We start from the raw sequence: 24,839 nt of genomic DNA on the forward strand, positions 1-24,839 counted from the left end.
AAACCCTGTCTCAAAAAACAAAACAAACAAACAAACAAGAAGTGAATTTTGGAACATTGAACCTTGATCAACCAAGGATCTATTGTCCTACAAGTCATAATATTCTTGTTTTCAAGGAACACAGACAGAAAAGGAATCTCTGGAGAGAGAGGAATATTTTTAACCCACTCTTGAGAATTCTAAGATACTGGACTCCGGATCTCTAAGTGCGGCTTCAAAGGAACCTAGAAAATAAGCTTCGCTAGTCTTCCATGGCAAATGGTGAATGGGGCTTTATTTAGAAATGGTAGCAGTTGGGAATACAGATCATTGGTAGTGGAGGGAATTATTGAGGTGATATGGCGGCCGGTTCAGCCTTTGCATTCTAGCATCGTCTATAGTCGCTCCCACGTTTGAGGCCCCCAAAGGCATATTCTTCAAAAGGCACATTCCAGCTTAAGAGGCATCCGGAAACGCCACGAAGGGAACCTGCCAAAATCCAGTCTAAGGAGCTCTCCGAGGGTGAGAACCAAGACAGCGAGTGTTCTGGAGCCTGTCAGTAGGTGGCATCCTCGCTCCTCAGCGGCAGGGTGTCCCCGAGGAATCCCGGTGGCGTGGCAGCCCCCATCCCCCACCTGGAACACACGGGCGGCTACGGCCCGGCTCTCACACCACGGCCCCGCCCATCCCAGAAAGTCCGCGCGCGACGAATGGCGTCGCAGAGGGGGCGGGGCTACGGGAGGTGGGCTGAGGGGGTGGGGCCTGGGAGGAGACAAAGCCGGGAAGAGTTAAAAAGCCTTGACTCTGCCCCTGGTCGCCGGTGCGAAGGTTGTGGCGGATGCTGAGCTAGCAGCGGCTGAGTTGGGACAGTTGGTGTGCGTACGGACGTGAGCGGGTGAGTAGCCGGGGCGTCCCGGACTGCAAGCGAGTGCGCCTTCGCCTCCCTGCTGGTGCCCCCAGGCTAGGCTCGGCAGCCGCCTCCCCTCACTGTTAGGCTGTTCGCTAGAAGGCTGGGGTGAGGGAAAAGGAAGAAAATTCAGCTGTAGGCTGTGCAGAGGTGAACTCAGTGCAAAGGCCCTAGTGCACCGACGGACACTTCCCAGAGTTCGGGCTTAGGGAAGGGAAGTGGGGGTAGCTGAGTGCTGCATGCCTTTCTGTAAAGAAGGGCGCTCCCGAGGGTGGGATCGTAAGATCTGAGCGGCAGGGAAATCACTTGTTGTGACAAGTGCCAAAGCAGATCTGCACCCGCGGAGGAGAATCTAGCTGTGGGGAGAACGCACAGAACTCTGAGTCTTGGGTGTCAGAGGAGGAAAGTATGCGACCTCAGGGAACGGGTTGCAGAAAGGGTGTGAGCCGGGAACTGTAGGCGTGTACTGAGCACTCCATCAATGTTCGGGGGGAGACGGGGAGGGACCTGCCTTGAGACGGGAGAAGTGCTATTGAGAGCGTCCGTGAGGGAGGGGATAAGAGTGGGCGGGCCTCCAGCTTCAATCTGGAGTGTTTGCTTAGCCACCTGGGGGCGCCCTGAGGATTGGGAAGGGGCCTTTCCCCTTCTTCCCCGCTCCTTCTGGAGTGCTTGGAGGAGTTCTGCAGCCAGCTGGGTGAACCTGGTATTAAAAGGTCCTGGCACCGCTGAGAGATAGGACAGGCGTGAGGATCTGGAAGAAGGAACCGAGTCAACTTCAGTTTTAGACCTCTTGCAAAACGGCCACAAGGTTTTCTGCTGGCTCACAGTGTCACCCGAGGTCGAGCAAACCAGAGGCCCAGGAGCAAGGCGCTTGCTCTGGGATTCACCCTCCATGTGCATGCATGGATTTTTGTAGTCTTGACTTTTATTTGGAAGGCTCCTGTGCAGAGAAACTGTCCTTTGCCCCTCCAGATACAGTCAGCACTGTACTTTAAACCAGATAAACTGGGCTGTCAGGCTGGTATTAAAACCAACTAAATCCTCCTGGCAGGGGTGCTTGTATGTTAAGACTTTCTATTCCCGAGTTTGCTTTGTTTTGGAAGAGAAATTGAAGCTACAGTCATTTGAGTCAGCAAAATTGAGAGGCCTTGTTATAACTGGGAGTCCATTCACCACCAAGGTGATAACTAGCACCTTAGCCCGTCAACTTGCTTTCTTTAATGTGGCCGCACTGTACAGTTAATTGGGCATGGGTGCAAGTGCAAATACTGCAGAAGAGGGAAGCAGGAACGTAATAACGATATGCTGCAACCCATATGTTTTGCAACTTGAACTCGATGGAAAAAAATTGGCTCAAAATAGAAGTTTGAGATTTATGGAAATTAAGTATGGTAAAGGGCTCCTATTGCTTCAACTAGTTTGTTATTATTAAGTTTTTTTTTTCTGGAATTGTACAAGCATGTCAAGAGATTGGAATTCAGCTGTCTTCAGATTGTATAAATGAGCTGGTGGCTGATGGCCTTGGATCACAGTTTCCTTCAAAGGCTGGGATTGGTGGATTCAGAAAATTAAGACCCAATAATACATGGAATCCAGGGATACCTAGAGCCCGTGTCCGATGGAAAGCAAATTCAGAGTGCAATAATAGTCACAGTATAGCTTCACTTTTTTTAGTTAGTGTGTATTTAAAAACAAACAAACAAAAAGAATAGAATGGGGGAAATCTGACATATCATTATTGTATTCTGAGATATAAGATTATGGCAGAGTACATATTCACCAAGGAGGAAATAGCAAAGCAAAACAAAAATGGCAGACATCCCAGGCATTGTGATCTTTTATTAGCTGCATTTGCCATCACGGGAAAATAGCCTAGTCATAGCTGTTGTGTAATGCTGTGTAGGAACATGGCCATGAAAAATGTAGTATTGAAACAAAGATAAGTTTGCTGTCTTGTTTGACATTGTTTGTCTTTAAAGCTCGGTCATGGTGAAAATGGGATTAATTGTGGGCTTTATGCTCTACTGTAAGTTAATCTTTTAACTTATATCTGACAGGTAGTATTGGTTCACCCACACCAGTTTGTTGATTTCTTCTAATTGCCTTCCAGAAACTTCTCTGGTAGTGGACTAAGGGTACCCCAGGACTGGAAGTAGGATTCTAGAATTGCAAACCTAATAAGTTAAAATGGGACTTGAACTGAGAAAATATTCCTGGCTTCTTGTAAGGAGTTGAGACCTACTGTCTAATAATCATTACTTTTTTTTTAAATTTAACTTAGGGGTCCAATTAGTTTACCTATACTTTTCAAGATGACTTTAGGCTGTTATCTAATAATTGCTTTAAAGTGCCCTGACTTTCCTAGTTCTTAGCTATAACTGAGAGAAATCTGCAATTGCATTTCTGGAAAGCAAGCTCCCAAGTATCTGTTGTGTGTGACAAGACTTTTCCTGGGGAAATATTTAGTCACCCCAGATAGAGTTTCCACAACAGATCAAATTAAGGATATCACAAAACCCCAACTTGGTGAACCAATGAGTATTATTGGGGTCACAGAAATATGTATGTGTTAGAGGTTACATACAGAATCAGAAATGATCCAAGGACAGTTGCATCACCAAAGCCTACCTCAGCATGGGTAACCACTCACAAAAGCTGGGAGCCTGGAGCACACTGCACAGCCTGCAGGCAGCTCAACAGATTGGAGAGCATCCTTTCCAAGTGACATAGTTGGTATATACCTCTCCCCAGGAAGCTGGTCTAATCTCAAGAGTCCTCAAAGCTTGCCTTCCCTAGTCTGAGAGTTTCAGCATTTATTGGTTACCCTGGTGGGGAGGGACATAGTGAATCTGGTCAGTTTTGGGGATATCCTGAGCTGTTTGAGTTGTTTACCTGCCTGTTAAAGAGCTTGGTACAGGAGGAAATGTTTCAATGCTGGAGGAAACTGTTACACAGCGGTGTCATTAGAAGGAATAGATACTTTCACAGGGCTGAGGGACCCCTTTGCCTCCTGAGCAACAAGCACAGGGTTCTCTAAAGCCTGGAAGTTTCTCTTTTTCCAAACAGTCCACCTTTAGGCTCTATTGGAATCAGATAAATTAATACTTTTTGAAGTAATATGTCTTGTTAGAACAACGTGGTGTCCCATCCTACAGACAGCTGCTCTTGCCCCTGAAGAGCCAGAGGAGCAGTGCAGGATCTGAGATACCAAGGAACATGACTTGGTCAAGCATGGGTACTATAGTAAAGCCTAATTCTACAAAGAATCCTTTATTGTCTGCTATTGGAGTCCCCCTTAATATGGGTCGTAAGAACCAGTTAGTTGAATCATCTTTACAAATAACAGATATATTCTTGTAAGACAACTAATAGTCGAGAATAATGATTACATTATTAAGGGCATGTTTTGGGGTCAGGTTCCACCACAGATGGCCAAGATGGCCTTGGCAAAGCTATTTTTCTCTCAAGTTGGAAAATAATTTCTTACAGGGTTGTCTTATAGTGCTGACTCAGAAGCTACATGTAAGCATTGTTGCATGGTGTTTCACACAGAGACGTTGTCAGTTCTACTACTGGTAATTGTTATTTTATGTAATTGTTATCTATATAACTGCCATTATAAATGATCCTTTTTTAATAGTCACCAAATCATGGTACTTCATTTCTATTCTATACCATGACAAGACACATATCTTTTTTTTTAAGGGTTATTGAAGTAAAAATGTCCAAAAAAATTCATGGCGGCTCTGTGGTGGAGATGCAAGGAGATGAAATGACACGAATCATTTGGGAACTGATTAAAGAAAAACTCATTCTTCCCTATGTGGAACTGGATCTGCACAGGTAAATAAATGAATTTCTCTTCCATGTAGTCAGCAGACTCAGAAACGTAATCATTCTAAAATGTACCTGACAGTTTTTACACGAATAATAGCTGTGCTCTGTAATTAAAGCTTTTAAGATTTTGCTGTTGGTTGGTTTGGGTGTTTTAGTTTTCTTTAATACGTAGAGACTTGCTACATAGCCCAGATTGCCTTGAACTCACAGCCGTCCTCCTGCCTCAGCTTCTCAAATGCTAGGGAGAAAAAAGTCATACCACAATATCTAGCCCAAGCTTACATTGTAGCTTAAATAGATACACGTGAATCTTCTGGAGTGTGTGTGTGTACATGCCACAGCATGCATGTGGAGGTCAGGACAAAGTGGATTCTCTCCTTCTTCCGTGTGGGTTCCAAATATCAGACTCCAAAGATTGTCAGGCTAAGAAGCAGGAACCCTTACCCGTGAGTCATCTCTTGCCAGCCCTGGGGGAAATCTGTTTCAACACACTGTTAGAAAAAGTGGACTTGCCATTAGTTCACAGCTAAAAATAAGGAAATGTGATTTTTTGAGGCATTTCTAACTCGGTTGTCCCTGTTGAAGGTCGTATTAAATCAGCAGTCTAGGGAGGCACCGTGTATTATTTGTGGAAAGAAAAGGCCATAGAGGACAGTGAGAAACTGAACTAAAAGTGGGGAACTCACTTTTGTCCTTTGCAGCTCTGTCTTCCACCTGTCTCCAGAGCCAGTGGCTGGGGCTTTCCTTTCATTCTGCCCCTTCTGTCCTCGTCATGCGGCTGCTCACCAGAATAGGCATCCTTCCCACTTCCAGAGCACTCCCCTAAGTCTCAGTGTCCCTCTGCCTTGACTTTGCTGTGCTGAGACAGATTAGGAACTTAGGAAATATGTTATTTATTCTCTCCTTCCTCCCCCTCCCCCGGTGTTTTTTTTTTCTCTCATACCCCCACTTTGGTCGGTTGGTTGGTTTGTGTTTGTTTTTGTTTTTTGTTGTTTTTGTTTTTGTTTTTGTTTTTGTTTTTTTTTTTTTTTTTTTTTTGGTTTTTCGAGACTGGGTTTCTCTGTGGTTTTGGAGGCTGTCCTGGAACTCGCTTGGTAGTCCAGGCTGGTCTCGAAAACTCACAGAGATCCACCTGCCTCTGCCTCCCGAGTGCTGGGATTAAAGGCGTGCGCCACCAACGCCCAGCTGTTTTTGTTTTTTGACACAGGGTTTCTTCCTGTATCCTGGCTGTCCTGGAACTTGCTCTGTAGACCAAGCTGGCCTCGAACTTAGAGAGAGATACACCTGTCTTTGCTTCAGAGTGCTGGGATTAAAGGTGTGAGCCACCACCTCCTGCTATCTGCTCCTCTTGCTCTTTGTCCTTTTTGAACATTTGACCTACATAGAGACAATTTTTTAAAAGGGTAAAGTGGTCAAAGGCTGGCAAGGTATAATGTTGAGCAATACATTTAGAGCAAACCACCGGTGTCTGTCTTTGCCTTGACCCAGAGTTACCCGGTACATGTCCTGTTGATTAGTTGGGTGCAGATATTTAGTTCACATATGTCAGCTACCTTTTGATTGTGTAAACCTAATCTGCTGGTGTTGTCTGTATTGCAACCAAAATAAGATCAGTATTGTAGTTGCTGAGGACCGGCCAACATATTGAAACACACACACACTCTCATTCACAGCTTCCAAGTAATGCATGCAATAGGTGAAGCAATGGGCTTTGGAGGGGAGGATTGTTTTGTTTTCAATTTACATGTATGACTGTGTGCCTGCATGTGTATATGTGTACCATGTGCATGCCTGGTGGCTGCAGAGGCCAGAAAAGGGCATCAAATTGCCTGAACTGGAGTTCCAGATAGTTGTGAGCCAGCATATGGGTTCTGGTACCAAACCAACCCAGGTCCTCTGCAAGAGCAGCAAGTGTTCTCAACTGTTGAGTCATCTGCCCAGAAAAATTCTTTGTGTTTTTGTTTTGTTGCTTATTGTTCTTTTGTTTTGTTGTTTTGAGGCAGGGTCTCACCATGTAGGCATGGTTAGCCTGGAAATTACTATGCAGACCCAAACTGACCTGGAACCTATGAACTAACACTCCTAGCTAAATGCTTAGAGGCTCTTAGTCTGAGGGCAAATTTTCTTATATTTATTCTGTGTGTGTGTGTGTGTGTGTGTGTGTGCGCGCGCGCGCGCGCATATGTACATAGCTATGCATATAGGACAGAGGACAACCTTGAGTTGTTTTTTTGTTGTTGTTTTTTTTCTTGGATTCAGGCCTTTCACTGGCTTGAAACCTACCAAGTAAACTGGGCTCACTATTCAGCAAGCCCCAGATCCTCCTTGCTCTGAGATTACAAATGCATGATCAGATCTTAACTTTTTTCATACCTAGCCCCTTTTTGTCTTTGAAGGTAAATCCCAGGGATTGAACTCAAGTCCTCATGCTTATAAGATAAGCATATTAGTGACTGAACTCTCTTTCCAACCTGCATACATTTACAGCATGTTAACAAAGAGTCCTGTAGTTTATGCCTGTAATCCCAGCTCTTGGAAGACCGAAGCCAAAGGGTTGCTGTGTGTTCCAAGCTAGCCTAGACTGCAGTGTGAGGCATTGTCTCAGCAAAAGGGGGGGAGGGGGCTTGTGCCTAGAAAGAAAGGAGTATATGGCTGCAGGCTGTTAAAGATGCAAATGAATTTTAAATAGTTCCCCAATTATCATGATCAACTGGTTATTATGGTGGGGAAGGGGTGTAGAGTTTTACTGTTTTTAATTTTTTTGATAGAGACAGCACAGTTGTCTAGGCCACTTATTCTTTCCTTTCTCCTGGAAATATTAAAACAAGGCAGAGGAAAGAAAAAAAGTAGCCATTTGTGGATAGATTCTCCTGAGAAATGGCTCCTATAACATTTCCTGTGGGCTGTGGTTGGATATTTGCAGATATTCAGCATTCCTAGGCAAAAAAGATAAGAAAGTGCATGGCTGTGTTGCATGTATATGAATTGTCTAAGGACAAAACAGAAAATATTTTTGTTTGGAAACACATCAAAGTGACTGTCTCTGTTTGCACCAGCTTGAAAAAGGAAGAAACCAACACTGAAAAGAGAAAGGCAGATTAATTCTTTGCTGGTTTTGAGAAATGAAACTTTTTCTGTAAAGCCATAGAAGACAAAAAAAAATCACTTAATGATTTTGGGGTTTTTGTTTGTTTGTTTTTGACTTTTTCATGACAGGGTTTCTCTGTGTAACAGCCCTGGCTGTCCTGGAACTCACTCCATAGACCAGGCTGGCCTCTAACCCAGAGATTCCCCTGCCTCCACTTCCTGGGTATTGGGATTAACGGTGTGTGCCACCACCACGGAGCTTGTATTACTTTCAATAAACCATTACTTGCTTATTAAGCTTTACGACTATTTTCTGTGCTCTGTGGACAGGCAGCATTCATCCCTCTATGAATGGTCTGTACTGTGAGAGCTGGTGCTAAATACAGTGTGTACAAGATGGTTGTTGGATTCCATTGCTTATCCAATAAACTGCAGGCTTGTTTCCAGAACAAAGAGACGTACCCAAGAAGTAGGGGAAGGTTTGCCTTATGACTAACTGGTTTCAACAAAAAGAGTCCTTAGCTGTTTTGGCACTGATTGGGAGAGTTAACCCTCCCACCACTTCAGTGCCAAAAATACAACAACAACAAAAATCCTCTTTACTCCTCCACCTCTTTATTGATAAAGTATAAATCTTACTATGGGAAAGTAAGGTTGTACTTGGGTGTAATTCATATACTAATTATGTGGCGAGTAACCAGGCCAAGGGTTGCCCTTGTGCTGTTGCTTCCTTTATATACAGAAAAGCAGGACACAGTTTAGCAGAGTTCCTTGGTTTCCTGAAAGACAACTTCCCACAGCAGTTCAGGGAAGCAGGGTCTAGCCTCCTAGTGTGTCTTCAGTCCTGTTTTTGGAGACAGGCACCCATCTTTTGCCTAGGATGCATTGATGCTAAAACTTGGCATATTTAGATGTGTTTGGGGGCCTTCACTTAGGGTTGGCAAGCTCTAAAGGCAGCTTACTGAAGCCTATTAATATGTCTAAAAAGTTGTGCTGACAGGCAGGCGAATCTCCCTGAGTTCCAGGACAGCCTGGCCTACAGAGGGAGTGCCAGGAGAGGCTTCAAAGCTACACAGAGAAACCCTGTCTTGAAAAACAAACAAATAAAAAGTTGTACTGACATCTCTCCATCTCTAAGCTATGACTTAGGCATAGAGAATCGTGATGCCACCAATGACCAGGTGACCAAGGATGCTGCAGAAGCTATAAAGAAGTACAATGTTGGTGTCAAATGTGCGACTATCACCCCGGATGAGAAGAGGGTGGAGGAGTTCAAGTTGAAACAAATGTGGAAATCACCAAATGGCACCATCCGGAACATTCTGGGTGGCACTGTCTTCAGGGAAGCTATTATCTGCAAAAATATCCCCCGACTGGTGTCAGGCTGGGTAAAACCCATTATCATTGGGCGTCATGCTTATGGAGACCAGGTAAGTTGTTTGAGCATAATTTGATTTTTTCATGTTTATTTTTTGTGGATCGGTAGCTCCTATTTCTGTGTTTTGTTCTTTGGGTTTCCATGCCCTTAAGAGAAGTCTAACATATATTATGCATAAACTGTGTGTGTACATATGTTTAGGAAGGGGTGAAAATACAGATAAACTTTTGAATAAACACCCATTTTAACACTTTTTCCCCAAACATATCTTTATCCTTTTGCTAAGTTATTCCACAGGATACTGTCATTTTTGCATTGTAATACCCTAGGCTCGGATAGGTGGCTTTTAATGCTGGCTGTACAATGGGATCCTTTCCTAAGATTTTGCTGTGGATGGTAGTGCTGATGCTTTTATCTCATTGCTCCTTTGTTTTGTTGTTTGTTTCACTTCCAGTATCTGAGTCCTGTCCTAGAGCAATCAAAATCTGAGGTTTGTGAGGATCGTTCTTCCTTTCTTTCTTTCTTTCTTTCTTCCTTCCTTCCTTCCTTCCTTCCTTCCTTCCTTCCTTCCTTCCTTTCTTTCTTTCTTTCTTTCTTTCAAGCCCCAGCTGATTTTAATGGGCAGCCACATTAAGAACTACCAAACAGTGCTGGGTAGTGGTGTTGTCCACCTTTAATCCCAGCACTCAAGAGGCACAGACAGGCAGATCTCCGTGTTCAAGGCCAGCCTGATCTACATAGTGAGTTCCAGGACAGCCAGGGCTACATAGAGAAACCCTGTCGTAGAAAAATCAAAGAAAAAAAAAAGGCCTACCAAACATATTAAAATTGATCACTTTGTGGATAAAGGGAGTCACCCAATAGTTGAAATCAGTCTTGTTAAGGTCGTCTGTACTGTTTGGAAAACAAATGTCCTTTCTGTATTTGTACAAATAGTCTCGTTGGTGAATTGAGTAGAAAAGTTGCAATGACACAAATGCCAAAGTCTCTTGAAACTGAAGTTTCAGGTCTTGATAGAAAGTAGCTTATATATCAAAATGAATCTTAACAAATGGAAATCTGTAGTGCTGGCGTCTAGAAGCTTCCATGGAGTCATCCGTGAAACAGTGTGGTCACAGCAGATGTCCCTGTGTCCCTGGGAGAAGGTCACCAGCTTGGTCCTTGATGTGTCATGTAACTTTTGTTTCACACTGTGGCTCATGATATTTCTTTATCCCGGCCAGCCCTTCACAGATGTCTGTGAGAGGCCTGAGCAAGGAAATCTAAATAGCAGAAGAACAGATTCCCTATCATTAACACTACCCTATTTAGCATACTGCCTATTCAGTCTTGTCATTTTGTTGGTTCTTTTTGTTGCAGTATCAGTCCTTTGGAAGAATAGATTGTCTTTTTTTTTTTTTAAACAGCATATTGACTCACCGTTAAATGTTCATAGGTCTGTACAAAGTATTTTAGGGCACAGCAATGCCTCAATTACTGTAGTAAAAGACTTTCTGTGACAGAAGTGTTTAATCTTTTCTGTTATCTGACTGCTCTTTTACCCATCTCGGATAGGATTACTGTAAAGGAACAGGTGTGGCTGGCACCCGCTGGTGCCTAACTAGTCACTGGATAAAACAGATCACTGAAAGAGATCCCGTGCAGCAATGACTTGTGGGTGCCTGGTGTGTGCCGGGTACATGTCTCCACTAGAGTGGGTCAGGCTCAGCTGGGAAGTGCCTGTCCTTGAACAGCCTTAACCTGGGGCCATCAGCCTGCCACTGCTGCTTCCAGAATGACTGCTTTTTGTGGACATAGGTCTGGAGCTGGTAAAAAACGATTACCACAGAGAACTACTAAGCCCTGAAAATCTAACAGCAGCTTGCCTCCCAGGCTGTGTGACCTGGGGCTTTCTTCCCCTTTCCCCAGTTCCTTTTTGAAAGCCTGGTTTCAGAATGAGATTTGCTCAGCACTCGACTTCCATCTTAGAGTCAGGACACAGCGCGGGCTCTGCTGCCATCAACACCAAAACTAGTTGGTGTCTCCCTCCAGCCTTCATTGTCTCATTTTCCCCCACTTCTGACTTGTTTGTTTGTTTGTTTTGTTTTTCGAGACAAGGTTTCTCTTGTCTTTGGAGCCTGTCCTGGAACTAGTCCTTGTAGACCAGGCTGGTCTTGAACTCACAGAGATTCATGTGCCTGCTTCTCACTTCTGACATTTGAAGTGCCTTCAGTTGCTCTCACCTATGTTTGTCTTTTTTTTTAATTTATTTGCATTTTATGTATGAGTGCTCTCCATGTATACTTGCATGCCAGAAGAGGACATCATATCCTATTGTAGATGTTGTGATCCACCACGTGGTTGCTGGGAATTGAACTCAGGACCTCTGGAAGAGCAACCAGTGCTTTTAACCCCTGCACCATCTCCCCAGCCCCTGTGTTTCTCTTTATGTGGCTGTAAGCTTCCTAATAAAAAATGTCTGTGATTGCATAGTTTTGATTGTCAGTTTAATACAGTCTAGAATCACCTGAGAAAGGTGGGTTTCTATAAGGAATTCTCTAGGTTAGGTTGGCCTGCCAGCTTGTCTGTGAGGAATCTTTTTTTAAACCCAGTTAGTTTCAGTGGGAAGATCCTCCCTGACCGTGGGTGGCACTAAGCCTTGAACTGAATGAGAGAGCGAGGTGAGCATAAGCATGCATGCATTCATTGCTCTCCTTTCCTGACCATGGGTGGGATGTGCCCAACTTCTGCTGTGTGACTTCCCCACTTTGGTGGACTCTAACCTGGAACTGAGCTGAAATAAACCCTTTCTCCCCTACCTTGCTTTTTGGGGTGTTTGATCACAGCAACGGAAACAAAGCCCTCTCTGAAATGGTGCTTGTAAAACCACTGTATATGTGGTGGGTGTTAGCATTCAGGCATCTGCACTGGCCTGTCCTTGGGGTTCTGACAGGATATGCTCTCAGCTGCTGCCACTAAGAGCAACACCTGTGCATATTCACTATGTTCCCTTTTAGAAGGGTCCTGCCCACCTCCCATCCTCCTCTGTCTTTCTCTCCCTCTCTGGCCTTCTTTCTCTGCCTCTCTTTCCTCTCTCCTGCTCTCCAGTCCCAGGAGGTTGATCTCCTCTCCCCTTTTATCTTTTTATGATCCCTTTCTCAAATCAAAAAACGAACAAACAAACAAACAAAAAAACCCTCCATTTGAACTCTGTCACATAGCATCTTTCTCTCATGCCACTTTTAAAAATTACAACAGCAGGCTCCTGGTGAAGATTGACTGATCTTTAACGTGCACTATTACTAACTAGTGGGATTCCCTGGACCCCACCTAACCCTATCTCTTGAAACCAAAAAGCGTCAAGTTACACTGCTGTGTTTGGCTATATAATCTATTTTCCCCTTATGATTCCTGATGGGGCACTTTTCCTAATGTGTGTTTCCCTCTTCACAGTACAGAGCAACTGATTTTGTTGTTCCGGGGCCTGGAAAAGTAGAGATAACCTACACACCAAAAGATGGAACTCAAAAGGTGACATACGTGGTGCATAACTTTGAAGGTATGTGCAGTCCCTCCAAGCTGCATTTCATTTTAACAGAGGCCTTCAACAACCTTGTTACTGTTTTGTAAACGCTGCCTTAAAAGACAACCAGAATCTACAACATTTCTGAGAAATATCAAAGACTAAAATAAAGAAGTGATTAGTTCCCTGTTTTCCCATGGCACAGATAGGCACAAGGGGGTGAGCCTAACCGCTTAGGTGAAAATGCAGAGACGAAAACACAGGTGAAATTATGCATTTTCTTAGAGGGAAAAGTGTGAACCATCTGTGAATTGTGTAAGTGTTTAGATCTACTGCTCTGTTAGGCTTTCTACCTAGAATTGATTTCATTATTTGCTAAATTATCTGCTTTTTGCCTTTTTTGGGAATTATAATAACAACAAAACTAGCTTTCTTTTTTTTTTTTTTTTTTTTTTTTTTTTTGGTTTTTTGAGACAGGGTTTCTCTGTGGCTTTGGAGGCTGTCCTGGAACTCGCTCTGTAGACCAGGCTGGCCTCGAACTCACAAAGATCCTCCTGCCTCTGCCTCCCGAGTGCTGGGATTAAAGGCGTGCGCCACCAACGCCCGGCTCAAAACTAGCTTTCTAAACACTTCAAGTCTCTTGAAATTGTGAGGTAAAAGTAAAGCCAAAAAAAAAGTACATTAAGGGATGGGAGGATGGGGGTAAAGCACTTGCCACACACATTTTAGGACCTGAGTTTGAATCCCCATGTAAAAGCTAAGCAAAGTTGTATGTCTGTAACCCCAGTGCTCTAGGACAAGAGATGAGACAGGGACAGGAGAAGCCCTGGAAGTTCTCAGGCTGCCTACCCTGGCCTCTACAGCAGTTAGCAACAAGAGAACCCGCCTTAAACAAGGTGGAAGACCAACCCGAGTTTTCCTGGTCTCTACACATAGTAGTATGCGCAGACATGAATGTACAGGTGCACACAGTCTCACACACACACACACACACACACACACACACACACACCCCACACGCACACACACAGATTTATCTTCAAGGTTCCTTAGGGAAAACTGTCCAGAAATGAAAGCATTCACACAGTGCCCCCAGAGCTTTTGTTGTCCTTGCCTCCTCTAAGCAATATTGATTTCACAGAATCTAGTTCAGCGGGTTTTAGTGTTTTGTTTTTCTTTTACATTCTCAGCCAAGTTAGCCTGGGGCCTTGGCATGGATTCAGATTCTGACTTTCAGTAATAACAGAGGTCAATTAATAAGACCTCTGAATCACCGGTGATTACAGGTAACATAATTATTTCCACCAATTACTGTAGGTGGGTTGAGTATTTCCCAGGAATCTAGAAGACTTTTTACCAGTAGTTAAAATGCAAATCTTCTCCTGACTGCAGCTTGAGTATGCCTAAGTTTAAAATGCGTGTTGGGAGCTGAGTAAAGCACTCACTTTGAAGCGTGAGTTCAAATCCTCAGAATGTACATAAAAAGTCAGGTGCAGAAGCAAATGTCTATAGTCCCTACAGGGAGATGGGAAGCAGAGACAAGGGACTCTAGAAGCTCAGGAGCTAGCTAACCTGACATGCTTCAGTGAGCCACAAAAGAGATCTTGCCTACAGCAACAGAAGACTCACATCAGATTTTGTCTTTTGGCCTCCATGAGTGCCATGGCACACAGGCAACACACACACACACACACACACACACACACACACACACACACACTATATGCAAACAGTTAAAAATAAAATACATGTTGGAAATTTTTAAAATGTATAAAGAGGGGTTTGGGGATTTAGCTCAGTGGTAGAACGCTTACCTACCACGGAGTTCAGTCCTCAGCTCTGAAACAAAAATGTATAAAGAGTTCCAATTTACTTGCCTACTCCCCGCCCCCCTTTTTGAGACATGTTCTCACTGTGTAGGCCTGACTGTCCTAGAATTCACTCTGTAGACCAGGCTGGCCTCGAACTCACAGAGATCTGACTGCCTCTGACTCCCAAGTGCTGGGATTAAAGATGTGGGCCTCTGTGCCTGCAATCCTCATGATCTTAAAGACCGTATGATTTTCTTACTGCTGTTGCCCTTTCAAGCATCCTTATCTAGAGCAAAGGCTTCCCCTCTGTGCCTGTGCCACACATAGCCTGTTCCGGTTGGCAGTTCATATGGGGTTTCACACTACTGACCCAGTCATGCTGCTGAGAAGTTGGTGCTTGGGTGTTGTGCATGGGTTTAGCTCTGCTACAAATACCACCAGCCTTACCTTTCTTCTCTTTGTTCTTGGTGGTTTCCCCTCCACAGAATGCGGCGGTGTTGCCATGGGCATGTACAACCAGGATAAGTCAATTGAAGATTTTGCACACAGTTCCTTCCAAATGGCTCTGTCCAAGGGCTGGCCTTTGTATCTAAGCACCAAAAACACTATTCTGAAGAAGTATGATGGACGCTTCAAAGACATCTTTCAGGAGATCTATGACAAGTAACTACAGCTCTTCTATTCCTTTCCCTGTTTTCAAGTAAACTGGCACAACTGAGAGCATCGTCACTAATCCTTACATTGGGTGATGGCTAATCTGAGTCTAGCAGGACTGGAAGAAAACCCCACTGAGGTGCCCTTGGAGGATAAATGTGCTCTGAAATAGAGGAGGGTTATTTAAAGTTTGAATAGAGTAATCCATTTAAAAGTACTGGTGCTTCACAAGTGTGAGTTTCCAAGGCAGACCCAGTTTGAAGACCTTGCTACCATGGAAAGCTTTGTCTGCTTTAAGCTGTCATTTGTCTTAGTATATGAGTTTTTATTTCAGCCACACATAAAGCATGCATGTGTCAACTCAGACCATGGCATAGCTCCCTATTAGAGCAAATGTTCAGGTGGGGTGTGGGCTTAGAAATTACCTTTGCTGAAGCATTGAGGTTACTCTTCCTACTGCCCATCTGTTCCAAGCCTAGATACTAGCCACAGTGTCTCCGATTCCTGAAATGTATCAAGCAGTGAAATAGTCTTTTATTTTTAAAATAAGTTAAATCTCAGACTCTGATCATTGTATTGAAAATGATAGGATATAAGGAAGTACTTGGAAGAATCTGTTTTTCTCATCTAATTCTTAGTCATTCATTCATAAGACAGAGATGGCCAATCTGAGGGTTCCCCTTCAGAAGATGATTGGATAGGAGCCTAAGCACATGTCTATCAGTCCCAAGTTTGTGCCGTATCTACTAAAAATAATGTTTCCTGTCCCTTTTGGGAATTGCAAATGACATCCCTAATAATACTAATTTTGTTTTATTCTTGCGTTCTCTTTGTTGTTTGTTTGTTTGTTTGTTTTAGGCAATACAAATCCCAGTTTGAAGCTCAGAAGATCTGGTATGAGCATAGACTCATTGATGACATGGTGGCCCAAGCCATGAAATCAGAGGGAGGCTTCATCTGGGCCTGTAAAAACTATGATGGTGATGTACAGTCAGACTCAGTAGCCCAAGGTAAATAGCCAGAGAATCGGGGAGAGGAGACACACTGAGGTCATTCCACAAAGTTCCCCGGTGTGATAAGGGAATTGCTTAATCCTTCACCGTCAAATGATGAAATGTTAGCACTTTGCCTGGAAGCACTCTTCTCAGTTAAGAGAACCAAGCTCTTCCTGGGAAAGTGGCTTTGTTCAAAGTCACAGGGGAAGTTCCAAAGTGATTTGACATACCTGGCTCCAGCCTTACAGTGGTAGCACACCTCAGCCTTTTACCCCACTGGAAGTTTCTGTTATTATTATTATTTTATTTTTTGGTTTTTTGAGACAGGGTTTCTCTGTGGCTTTGGAGACTGTCCTGGAACTAGCTCTTGTAGACCAGGCTGGTCTTGAACTCACAGAGATCTGCCTGCCTCTGCCTCCCGAGTGCTGCCCAGCCCCACTTGAAGTTTCAAAATCTTCAGTCTGTCTTAATTTCCCTATACTCTCATGGTAAGAATGTGAAAAGAGGCCAAGCGTGGTGATGTACACCCTTAATCCAAGGAGGCAGAGGCAAGTGGATTTCTTTGGGTTCCAAAGCCAAAGTGGTCTACGTGGTGAGTTCAAGGACAGGCATGAATACATAGAGAAGCTCTGTCTCCAAGAAACAAACCAATGAAGAATATAGAAAGAAAACCAAGAAGGAGTAAAGTGATGGACCCCAGCACCAAGGATGGGGTTTCTAAGAGCTAATTCATCTTTCAGCAGGTCTTAAGTATGCTCCTGCTGCTAGCCATGAAGGCTGTTCTGATGCTCTGTAAAACAATTGTTTGGTGTTTAGCTTCTAATATAGAGGAAGTGTATGAAGCCCAACGCTGTGTTCACAGAAATTCCAAGAACCAGAGTGGTTGTGCCAGGTGTCAGGACCAAATAAATGCATACAAGTTCCCTGACTTCCTCAGCACCAAATGGTTCTGCAGTGTGAGGTTTGCACAAGATAACTCCCTGAACCTGAATCTCCCCCAGATGAATGTTTACTTTAGCTTCAATTATGTTTACTTTCTTCCAGGAGGTCCTTGCTTTTGCTCTTGTAAAAGCTCAATATCTCTAATCAGTTTGAAAATCAGTAGACCAGCCCAACTGAAGATAGATTTAGTATGAGATTGTGGGTTACACAACTTTCTGTATCCTTCTAGTCCTCTAAACTTCCTCTGAGTGGACAGAGGAAGGAACGATCCTTTGCCAGAACTCCATGGGTAGATAAGGAAAACCATTCCTTGTCTTCAGACTTCTGGGAAAGGTAGGCAAAGTTGCCCTAAGGCCTTGTATGTGCTAGACAAGTGCTGTATTGTGAGCTAACCCCCTACATCCATTGTTTTTAAATGCCCTGTCATCATAGGAAGAAGCACCTAGAGAAATATTTTGGTTTCTAAAGTGTGATAAGCCCTGAGAACAGAACCAGCCAAGACCCCATGTTTGCCTGGAGCAGTAGTTCTCAACATGTGGGTCTCAACCCCCTTGGGGTCACATATCAGCTATTTATATTTTGATCCACAACAGTAACAAAATTACAGTTATGAAGTAGCAAAACGAAAATAAGTTTATGGTTGAGGGTCACCACAACATAAGGAACTGTATTCAGTGTGGAAGCGTTAGGAAGGTTGAGAACCACTAGCCTAGATAGAGTCTAAATCAAGTGACCTCAGAGAGCCAGTCAGATTACATACAAGGCAACAAGAGCTGGCTTCCCTTTTGTTCTTGAGAGGTACAGCCACTGGGTAGTCAGAGCTTTTCATTTCTGACCTCAGCTTGACAGTGTCTGGGTAGACACAGGGTAGGGGTACAGCCACAGTTGGGTGGAAGGCAGGTCAGTGAGATGCTAAGCGCCTCACGTGCCATCTGCAGCCTCAAGGCAGCACAGTGGCTGGAGAAAGCTAGTGACCCCACACAGACACCTCTGTCTTTCCTTTTAAATGCTTTACCTTTGCTTACCAGTTTCAAAATAAGGGGTTGCTCTTGGGTCGGGGTGAATAGCTTTAGATGGGAGGAGGAATGGCAATGATCAGGAGCACACTTAGGACTGTTGCTAGATCACGAACTCTTGGGGATCCATCCTTTGGTGGTTAGGGACCCCCTTACCTTACTCCTTGCTAGAACCTTAGTTCTCTTTTTACATTCTCACCATGAGATATGATTATAGGGAAAGGGAGTGATTCTCAAATTTGGTTTGAGTTTTGTTCTTTTGGTTTTGTTTTTTTTAACCACCAAATGCATGAGATAACAAGTTACAGAGGGAAGAGACTGATATCACTGAAGTCAAAGATGACCAAAACAATATGGGCAAGTAATTGTTGCTCAGCAAGCAAAGACATCCACCACCAAGGGCTGTAACCCATCTTTGTGGGGCTGCAGTCAGATCCAGCTGACTTGCCCAGTTCATACCTGAGAGAGGGAGTGTGGACTGAGAAATGGCAGGTGAAGACACTTAAGAAAGAGACAGAGATCTCTAAGTCTGAGACCAGCCTGATCTACAAGAACTAGTTCCAGGGGAGCCTCCAAAGCCACAGAGAAACCCTGTCTTGAGAAAAAAGAAAGGAAGAAAGAAAGACACAGGATAAAGTCAGGGGGGTATCCAGTGAATACTGGACACCCCAAGTTTATTCGACATTCTTAAATACCCCAACCAAAAAGGAGAACATGGCAAAAGGACTTCTTTATCATGTACAAACAACAAACAGACTTTCTTCTTTAATTCTCCAAGCATTTTGTGACCACACCTTAGGCTCAATTTCTCATTGTCTGGCCTTGAGGGTCAAGAGTAACCACACCTCAGACCAATTCTCTTGTTATTTAGATAAGACATCCACGACCAAGATCAGACACCCTACAGTAACTACACCTTAGACCTTTAGGTCTTATGACTTTAACCTTGGAAAAGTAAGGACAGTTTTGAACTCTCTGACCTTAAGATCTCTGTGGGCCCCAACAACCAAACCTAGTGATCTCAGTTCAGTTCCCAAGATCCATGCAATGGAAGGAGAGAAGTGACGACTCTCAAAAGTTGTACTCTGATCTCCACATGCACACACACACACACACACACACACACACACACACACACACACACACACACACGCCAAGTAAATAATAACAAAATTAGTATGACCAAAGTAAAATTTAAAAAAAGACATCTTTGTAAAGGGAAACCTTTTCCTTGAGAGAAGCCTTCCCGCCAGCCTGGTTCTAGAGCCGCATCAGTCCCAAATAAACACACAGGAAGCTATATTAATTATGAAGCTGTTGCCTTGCTTGTTTCTTACTGGCTAGCTCTGACTTAAGTAATTACCCCATTATTGTTAATCTAAGTATTTCTCTTACTGGAGAGGTTTCCAGGCTTCCTACCCCATGGCGTTACATCTTGACTCTCTATGTTTCTCCCAGAGTCCTCCTGGACTCCTAATCCCACCTATCTTTGTTCCCTATTGGCCAACAGTGCTTTATTATTGACATATACATAGGACTTCCCCCAACACATCTTAGTGCTCATGGGAGAATAGTGAAAATGAAGGAGGTACTTTGTAAACAAGTGAAGAACTCGTGAAAAGAAAAGGCAGTTGCGTGGGCTTTTGGAGTACATTTGAGTAAGGTTGGAGCAAGGTTCCCTGAGAAGGGAAGAACAGAAATGCCAAGAATATTGGACATGGAAAGCAAGTGGGATGTTCCTGCAGCCAAGCCATCCTCCTTTTAACCTTGTCTTCCCCGCCCCAGCAAGGGCAAGCCGTGTGAGGGCAGTAGATAACTCACTTTTCGTTTTCCAGAAAAGAACTTTCTACACAGAAGAACAGTGGCATGAGCTCTTGCCTGATAGGAAGCTCTATTTTAAGGAATATAAATATACAACCATGTATTCATGATTATATGTATATTCTTCTAATCCCACAAGTCAGTGAAACAGGTGCTTCTATTACCCAATTTTATAGGCAGGAAAACTGAGTCATGGGAACCATGAAGCCACAGACGTAGGATGATATAGGTGGTTCCCTATCACAGAGCAGATGCTCCTAAGAGAATAAATAGCCTTTCAGACAGTTTGACCCAGACTTGAAGCTGGAATCATGTTTTCTGGGGGCAGAAGCATTACTGATGGTTGTATGTACACATGTCAAATTTATCATAATCTGTCAACATCAAATCTATTACTCTCTAGATCAGTACTGTTCATGCCTTTGAACCCAACACTTCATGCTCTACCACTTACAGGTTATGGTTCCCTTGGTATGATGACCAGTGTGCTGATTTGTCCAGATGGTAAGACAGTAGAAGCAGAGGCTGCCCATGGCACTGTCACACGTCACTACCGCATGTACCAGAAAGGACAGGAGACATCCACCAACCCCATTGGTAAGATGCTCTACTTCACTGATTTCCAGCCAGAGACAGTCTCAGAGGAACTGAGATGAGGACCTCTGCTACTTAGAGTCTCCTGTGCAAAATCATTACAAAGTTTCTGACTCATTAGTATCAGGAGCTGTGGACTGTTTTTAGTTTGTTTTATTTTGCTTCACTTTGTTTTATTTGGACAATGAGTGGTGAGACAAGGTCTCATGTACCCCAGGCTAGCCTATGACTTTTACATATGTATATTACAGGTTAGCCTCAAACTTATACTAATCCCCTTGCCTCTGTTTCCCAAGTGCTGGGATTATGGGTGTGTGTCACCATGGCCAGCTATAAGGAGCTGTTTTAATGTCCTTAAAAGGCACAAAGTTGATATTCTATTTTGTTGGCGAGCAGACATTGCATAGAGGAGAGGTTTGCCTTTACCCCTGGAACAATGAAGTGTCATTTAAGGCCAGAGGGATAAATCTCTGCAACAGGGCTTCAGATAAGATATTCCCAACTGTCCTAATTCATAGCATATAAGGACGCCTATCACCTAAACAAAAACCTGCCCCATCTCTGGAAAGAGTGAAATACTTGGAATCCCTATAAGTAGAGTGATAAAAATGTAGACTTCTCCTTTTCTTTTTGTAGCTTCCATTTTTGCCTGGACCCGAGGGTTAGCCCACAGAGCAAAGCTTGATAACAATACTGAGCTGAGCATCTTTGCAAAGGCTCTGGAAGAAGTCTGCATTGAGACCATAGAGGCTGGCTTTATGACTAAGGATTTGGCTGCTTGCATTAAAGGCTTACCCAAGTAAGTGTGAGATGCCCTGCACTCTGTTGTCAAGTCACCCTCTTTGGAATTATATGAGTTAGTTATCTTTTCTGTACAGTCTTTCTGCAGCTACTCACTTTCACATTTGTCACTGTAGCAGGAAAGTGGTCATAGATCGAACAGAAATACATAGGTACAGTGGCATGCCAATCAAACTCCTGTGTACAAAGCTAATTTTTTAAATGAAAATGAGGAGACTGGAGTGATGGCTCAGTGCTTAAGAACATCTACTGCTCTTGCAGAGAATGTGAGTTGGGCTCCCAGCACCCAGGTTATGTGGTTCACAGCTGCCTGTAGGTGCAGCTCAGGGATTCAAAAATAGGCACCTGCACACACACACACACACACACACACACACACACACACACATACACACACACACACACACACTCACCTTAAAATGATAAAAATACATTTTTAGGCAAAGGACAGACAGTGAAGAGAACTTGGTGACTAGATTATTTTATCCTTTTGTTTTCTTTACACAAACAACAAAATGGACTCATCGATTTGAATTTATATATTTGTGTACACATGTGCATATATATGTAACACTAATGATTGGGGAAAAAGAACCTATCAATTAGAGAGTGGAGGGACTTAGAAGGAGCTAGAGTGAGGGGAATTAGGAGTGGCTGAAGGGAGGAAAGGGAAGAAGGAAAGTGATACAATTATATTTCAACTAAAAATGTATAAAAATAGAATTTTAAACAGAAAGGAAATTCTACTAAAATATAAAGTAATACCATATCCCTGTATGGCCTCATATCTGCCACAGTCAGTGTATACCAGGAAAGGAATGGAATCATTCATTACATGTTTCTTAACTTACATCTCAAAGATACATTTGAAACATGCTTACCAGGGTAGAGGTATTGTAATCCATTCTTTGGGTTAGCAGTCTTCTCCCAGGCAATCCATTGCCTTTTGGTTTTTTAAGACACAGATGAAGATAAAAGCGTCAAAGCCCCTTTTGAAAACACAAGTCTAATAATATAAAATAAGAAGTAGGATGGTTTCAGTCACACTGGCATCATCTGGAACTGAAGCTCCTATTAGTTCAAAGCCACACAGCAAGTAGCCTCCTGTGGATGTATACACCTGAGCTCAGCTGCAGGCTGCCCTGTGGATGTATACACCTGAGCTCAGCTGCAGGCTGCCCTGTGGATGTATACACCTGAGCTCAGCTGCAGGCTGCCCTGTGGATGTATACACCTGAGCTCAGCTGCAGGCTGCCCTGTGGATGTATACACCTGAGCTCAGCTGCAGGCTGCCCTGTGGATGTATACACCTGAGCTCAGCTGCAGGCTGCCCTGTGGATATATACACCTGAGCTCAGCTGCAGGCTGCCCTGTGGATGTATACACCTGAGCTCAGCTGCAGGCTGCCCTGTGGATGTATACACCTGAGCTCAGCTGCAGGCTGCCCTGTGGATGTATACACCTGAGCTCAGCTGCAGGCTGCCCTGTGGATGTATACACCTGAGCTCAGCTGCAGGCTGCCCTGTGGATGTATACACCTGAGCTCAGCTGCAGGCTGCCTTGTGGATGTATACACCTGAGCTCAGCTGCAGGCTGCCTTGTGGATGTATACACCTGAGCTCAGCTGCAGGCTGCCCTGAGCATGATCATCCTCGGAAGCCTCAGTCATTGCCCACGGATTTATAGCGTGTTAACACTAATCACTTTTCTTCTAGAAGTGTACTGGAGTAGCATGGCTAGGAGTTGTGTTTTAATTACCTTGGGGAACACCAGAGAAAAAGGTAAATTTTCTTTTATTTCTCTCCCACCAGTGTTCAGCGTTCTGACTACTTGAATACCTTTGAGTTCATGGACAAACTTGGAGAAAATTTGAAGACCAAACTAGCTCAGGCCAAACTTTAAGGTCAAACCTGGGCTTAGGCGGACAAGTCTTCATGGTAACTAAGTTCACAGGTTTACATTTTTTTTTAAAATAACACTTAAGGATAAAAACAAAAATCATTTTGTAATTTGTTCAGAAGACAAAGTTGAAATTTTCTATGTGTTTACAGGCTTTTTCTTTTTCATACAGTTATTGCCACCCTAATGAACATGGTGGGGACTTTTTTAAAATTGTACTTTATTGCGTGGTAGCAGGAATTGTGTTAGTGCCCATTTACATTACCTGTCACTTTTTCCTTGCTCTAATATAAATGACCAAAATAAGACGTGCTGGAAAAGGTGAACAATAGCTACAGTATGTTCCCTGTAAGGGAGGAAAGGAGAGCCACTCCCTCCCCTGTTGTGTGAGCACTGGGGGCTTTCGTGTGCAAATGTTACACTGTGTGGGAGAGCTGTGCACTGAGCTCACACAAGACTTGAACAAATAGAATGTATGTAGCTGAAATGCATGGCAGCCATGTTTGTAAAGAGCATCTATGTGTCCAAAATATTAAGTAATATTTTAAGGCCACTGGAGAATTCCACCTGTAGACTAAATGCAGACTGGAGGTTTGCCCTCTTTGATTTCATTTCCTCCTGTGTCCTAGCTTAAGTATTACCTACCCCACATAGCACATTTCATCCATGTGTAATAAGGGAAGCCGAACCTTTTTTGGATTTCTGCTGGCCTGTTTCATTTATTTTATATAAATGTGATTTTTTTCAGAAGTTGATATTGAACACTATTCCTGTCCAGTCATTCTAAACTGTTAATTTTAATTAAAATTAAGTATTAATGATTCTTCTAAGTGTGTATTTATTATGCATTGGTAGATGCCTATTACTGTAATAAAATACCTTGACAAAAACCACTTAAAGGAGAAAGAGTTAGTTTTGCCTCACAGATCAAGATAATCCCATCATGGCAGGGAAGTTAAGGAAGCAGAAACTTAAGACAGCTGGTCATGTAGCCATAGTCACAGAGCAGAGAAAATGAATGCCTGATAGTGCTTAGCATGCTTTGGGTGCTTTACATATCCTAAGACCCACTGTGCAGGAAGCAGAGTCCCTCCCACAACCAAGTGTGTCTTCCTATAAGGTAATCTTTTACATGCATGCCCACAGGCCATATCCCTGGGGCTCTGTCAAATTGAAAAGTCACATCAACTATCACAAATACTAGATTATATCCTAGCCATGGGAATTGGACTTGAAAATATTTTTTCTCTTAAGTTTACTGTGGAGGGAGTGTGTATGTAAGAAGAGGGGCATCTACAGTATAAGGAAAGGGGACTAAACTAAGGGACTATTAACAAACTATCAGAGCAGACACTGCATAAGCTGAAGACTGTAGACATTGCCTTGTAAGTTATTAGGGAGACAGTGAAGATCCCTAAGAAGGAAGAGACGTGATCATATTTTCAGTCTTAACATTCTTGTGAAGAATTTATGGTCGAGGGTAAGATCATTGACACTACTGAGGGAGAAGACCACTTTAGAGGTCACTGTAGTACATTAATTGAAAAACAGTAAAGATCCAACTGGAGGACGGACAGCAGTGAGAAGAACATGGGATGGGATTCTGAGAGCATGGA

The 24,839-nt window shown here is 43.4% G+C and overlaps 1 protein-coding gene across 1 annotated transcript; it reads left to right on the top strand.

Annotated features, from left to right (window-relative positions):
• The first annotated feature begins 736 nt into the window (after nucleotides 1–736).
• Nucleotides 737–24,046, top strand: Idh1 (isocitrate dehydrogenase (NADP(+)) 1). Its single transcript, XM_005070557.4, has 9 exons — nucleotides 737–874; nucleotides 4,592–4,729; nucleotides 8,949–9,240; nucleotides 12,621–12,726; nucleotides 14,987–15,164; nucleotides 16,014–16,165; nucleotides 20,386–20,526; nucleotides 21,160–21,322; nucleotides 23,136–24,046. The coding sequence occupies exons 2-9, from the start codon at nucleotides 4,608–4,610 to the stop codon at nucleotides 23,224–23,226; spliced, it is 1,245 nt and encodes a 414-aa protein (XP_005070614.2). The 5' UTR covers nucleotides 737–874; nucleotides 4,592–4,607; the 3' UTR covers nucleotides 23,227–24,046.
• Nucleotides 24,047–24,839: the final 793 nt, after the last annotated feature.

The sequence above is a fragment of the Mesocricetus auratus genome, unplaced genomic scaffold (genome assembly GCF_017639785.1).
Source record: "Mesocricetus auratus isolate SY011 unplaced genomic scaffold, BCM_Maur_2.0 Super-Scaffold_100010, whole genome shotgun sequence".
In the NCBI taxonomy this organism is placed as follows: domain Eukaryota; kingdom Metazoa; phylum Chordata; class Mammalia; order Rodentia; family Cricetidae; genus Mesocricetus; species Mesocricetus auratus.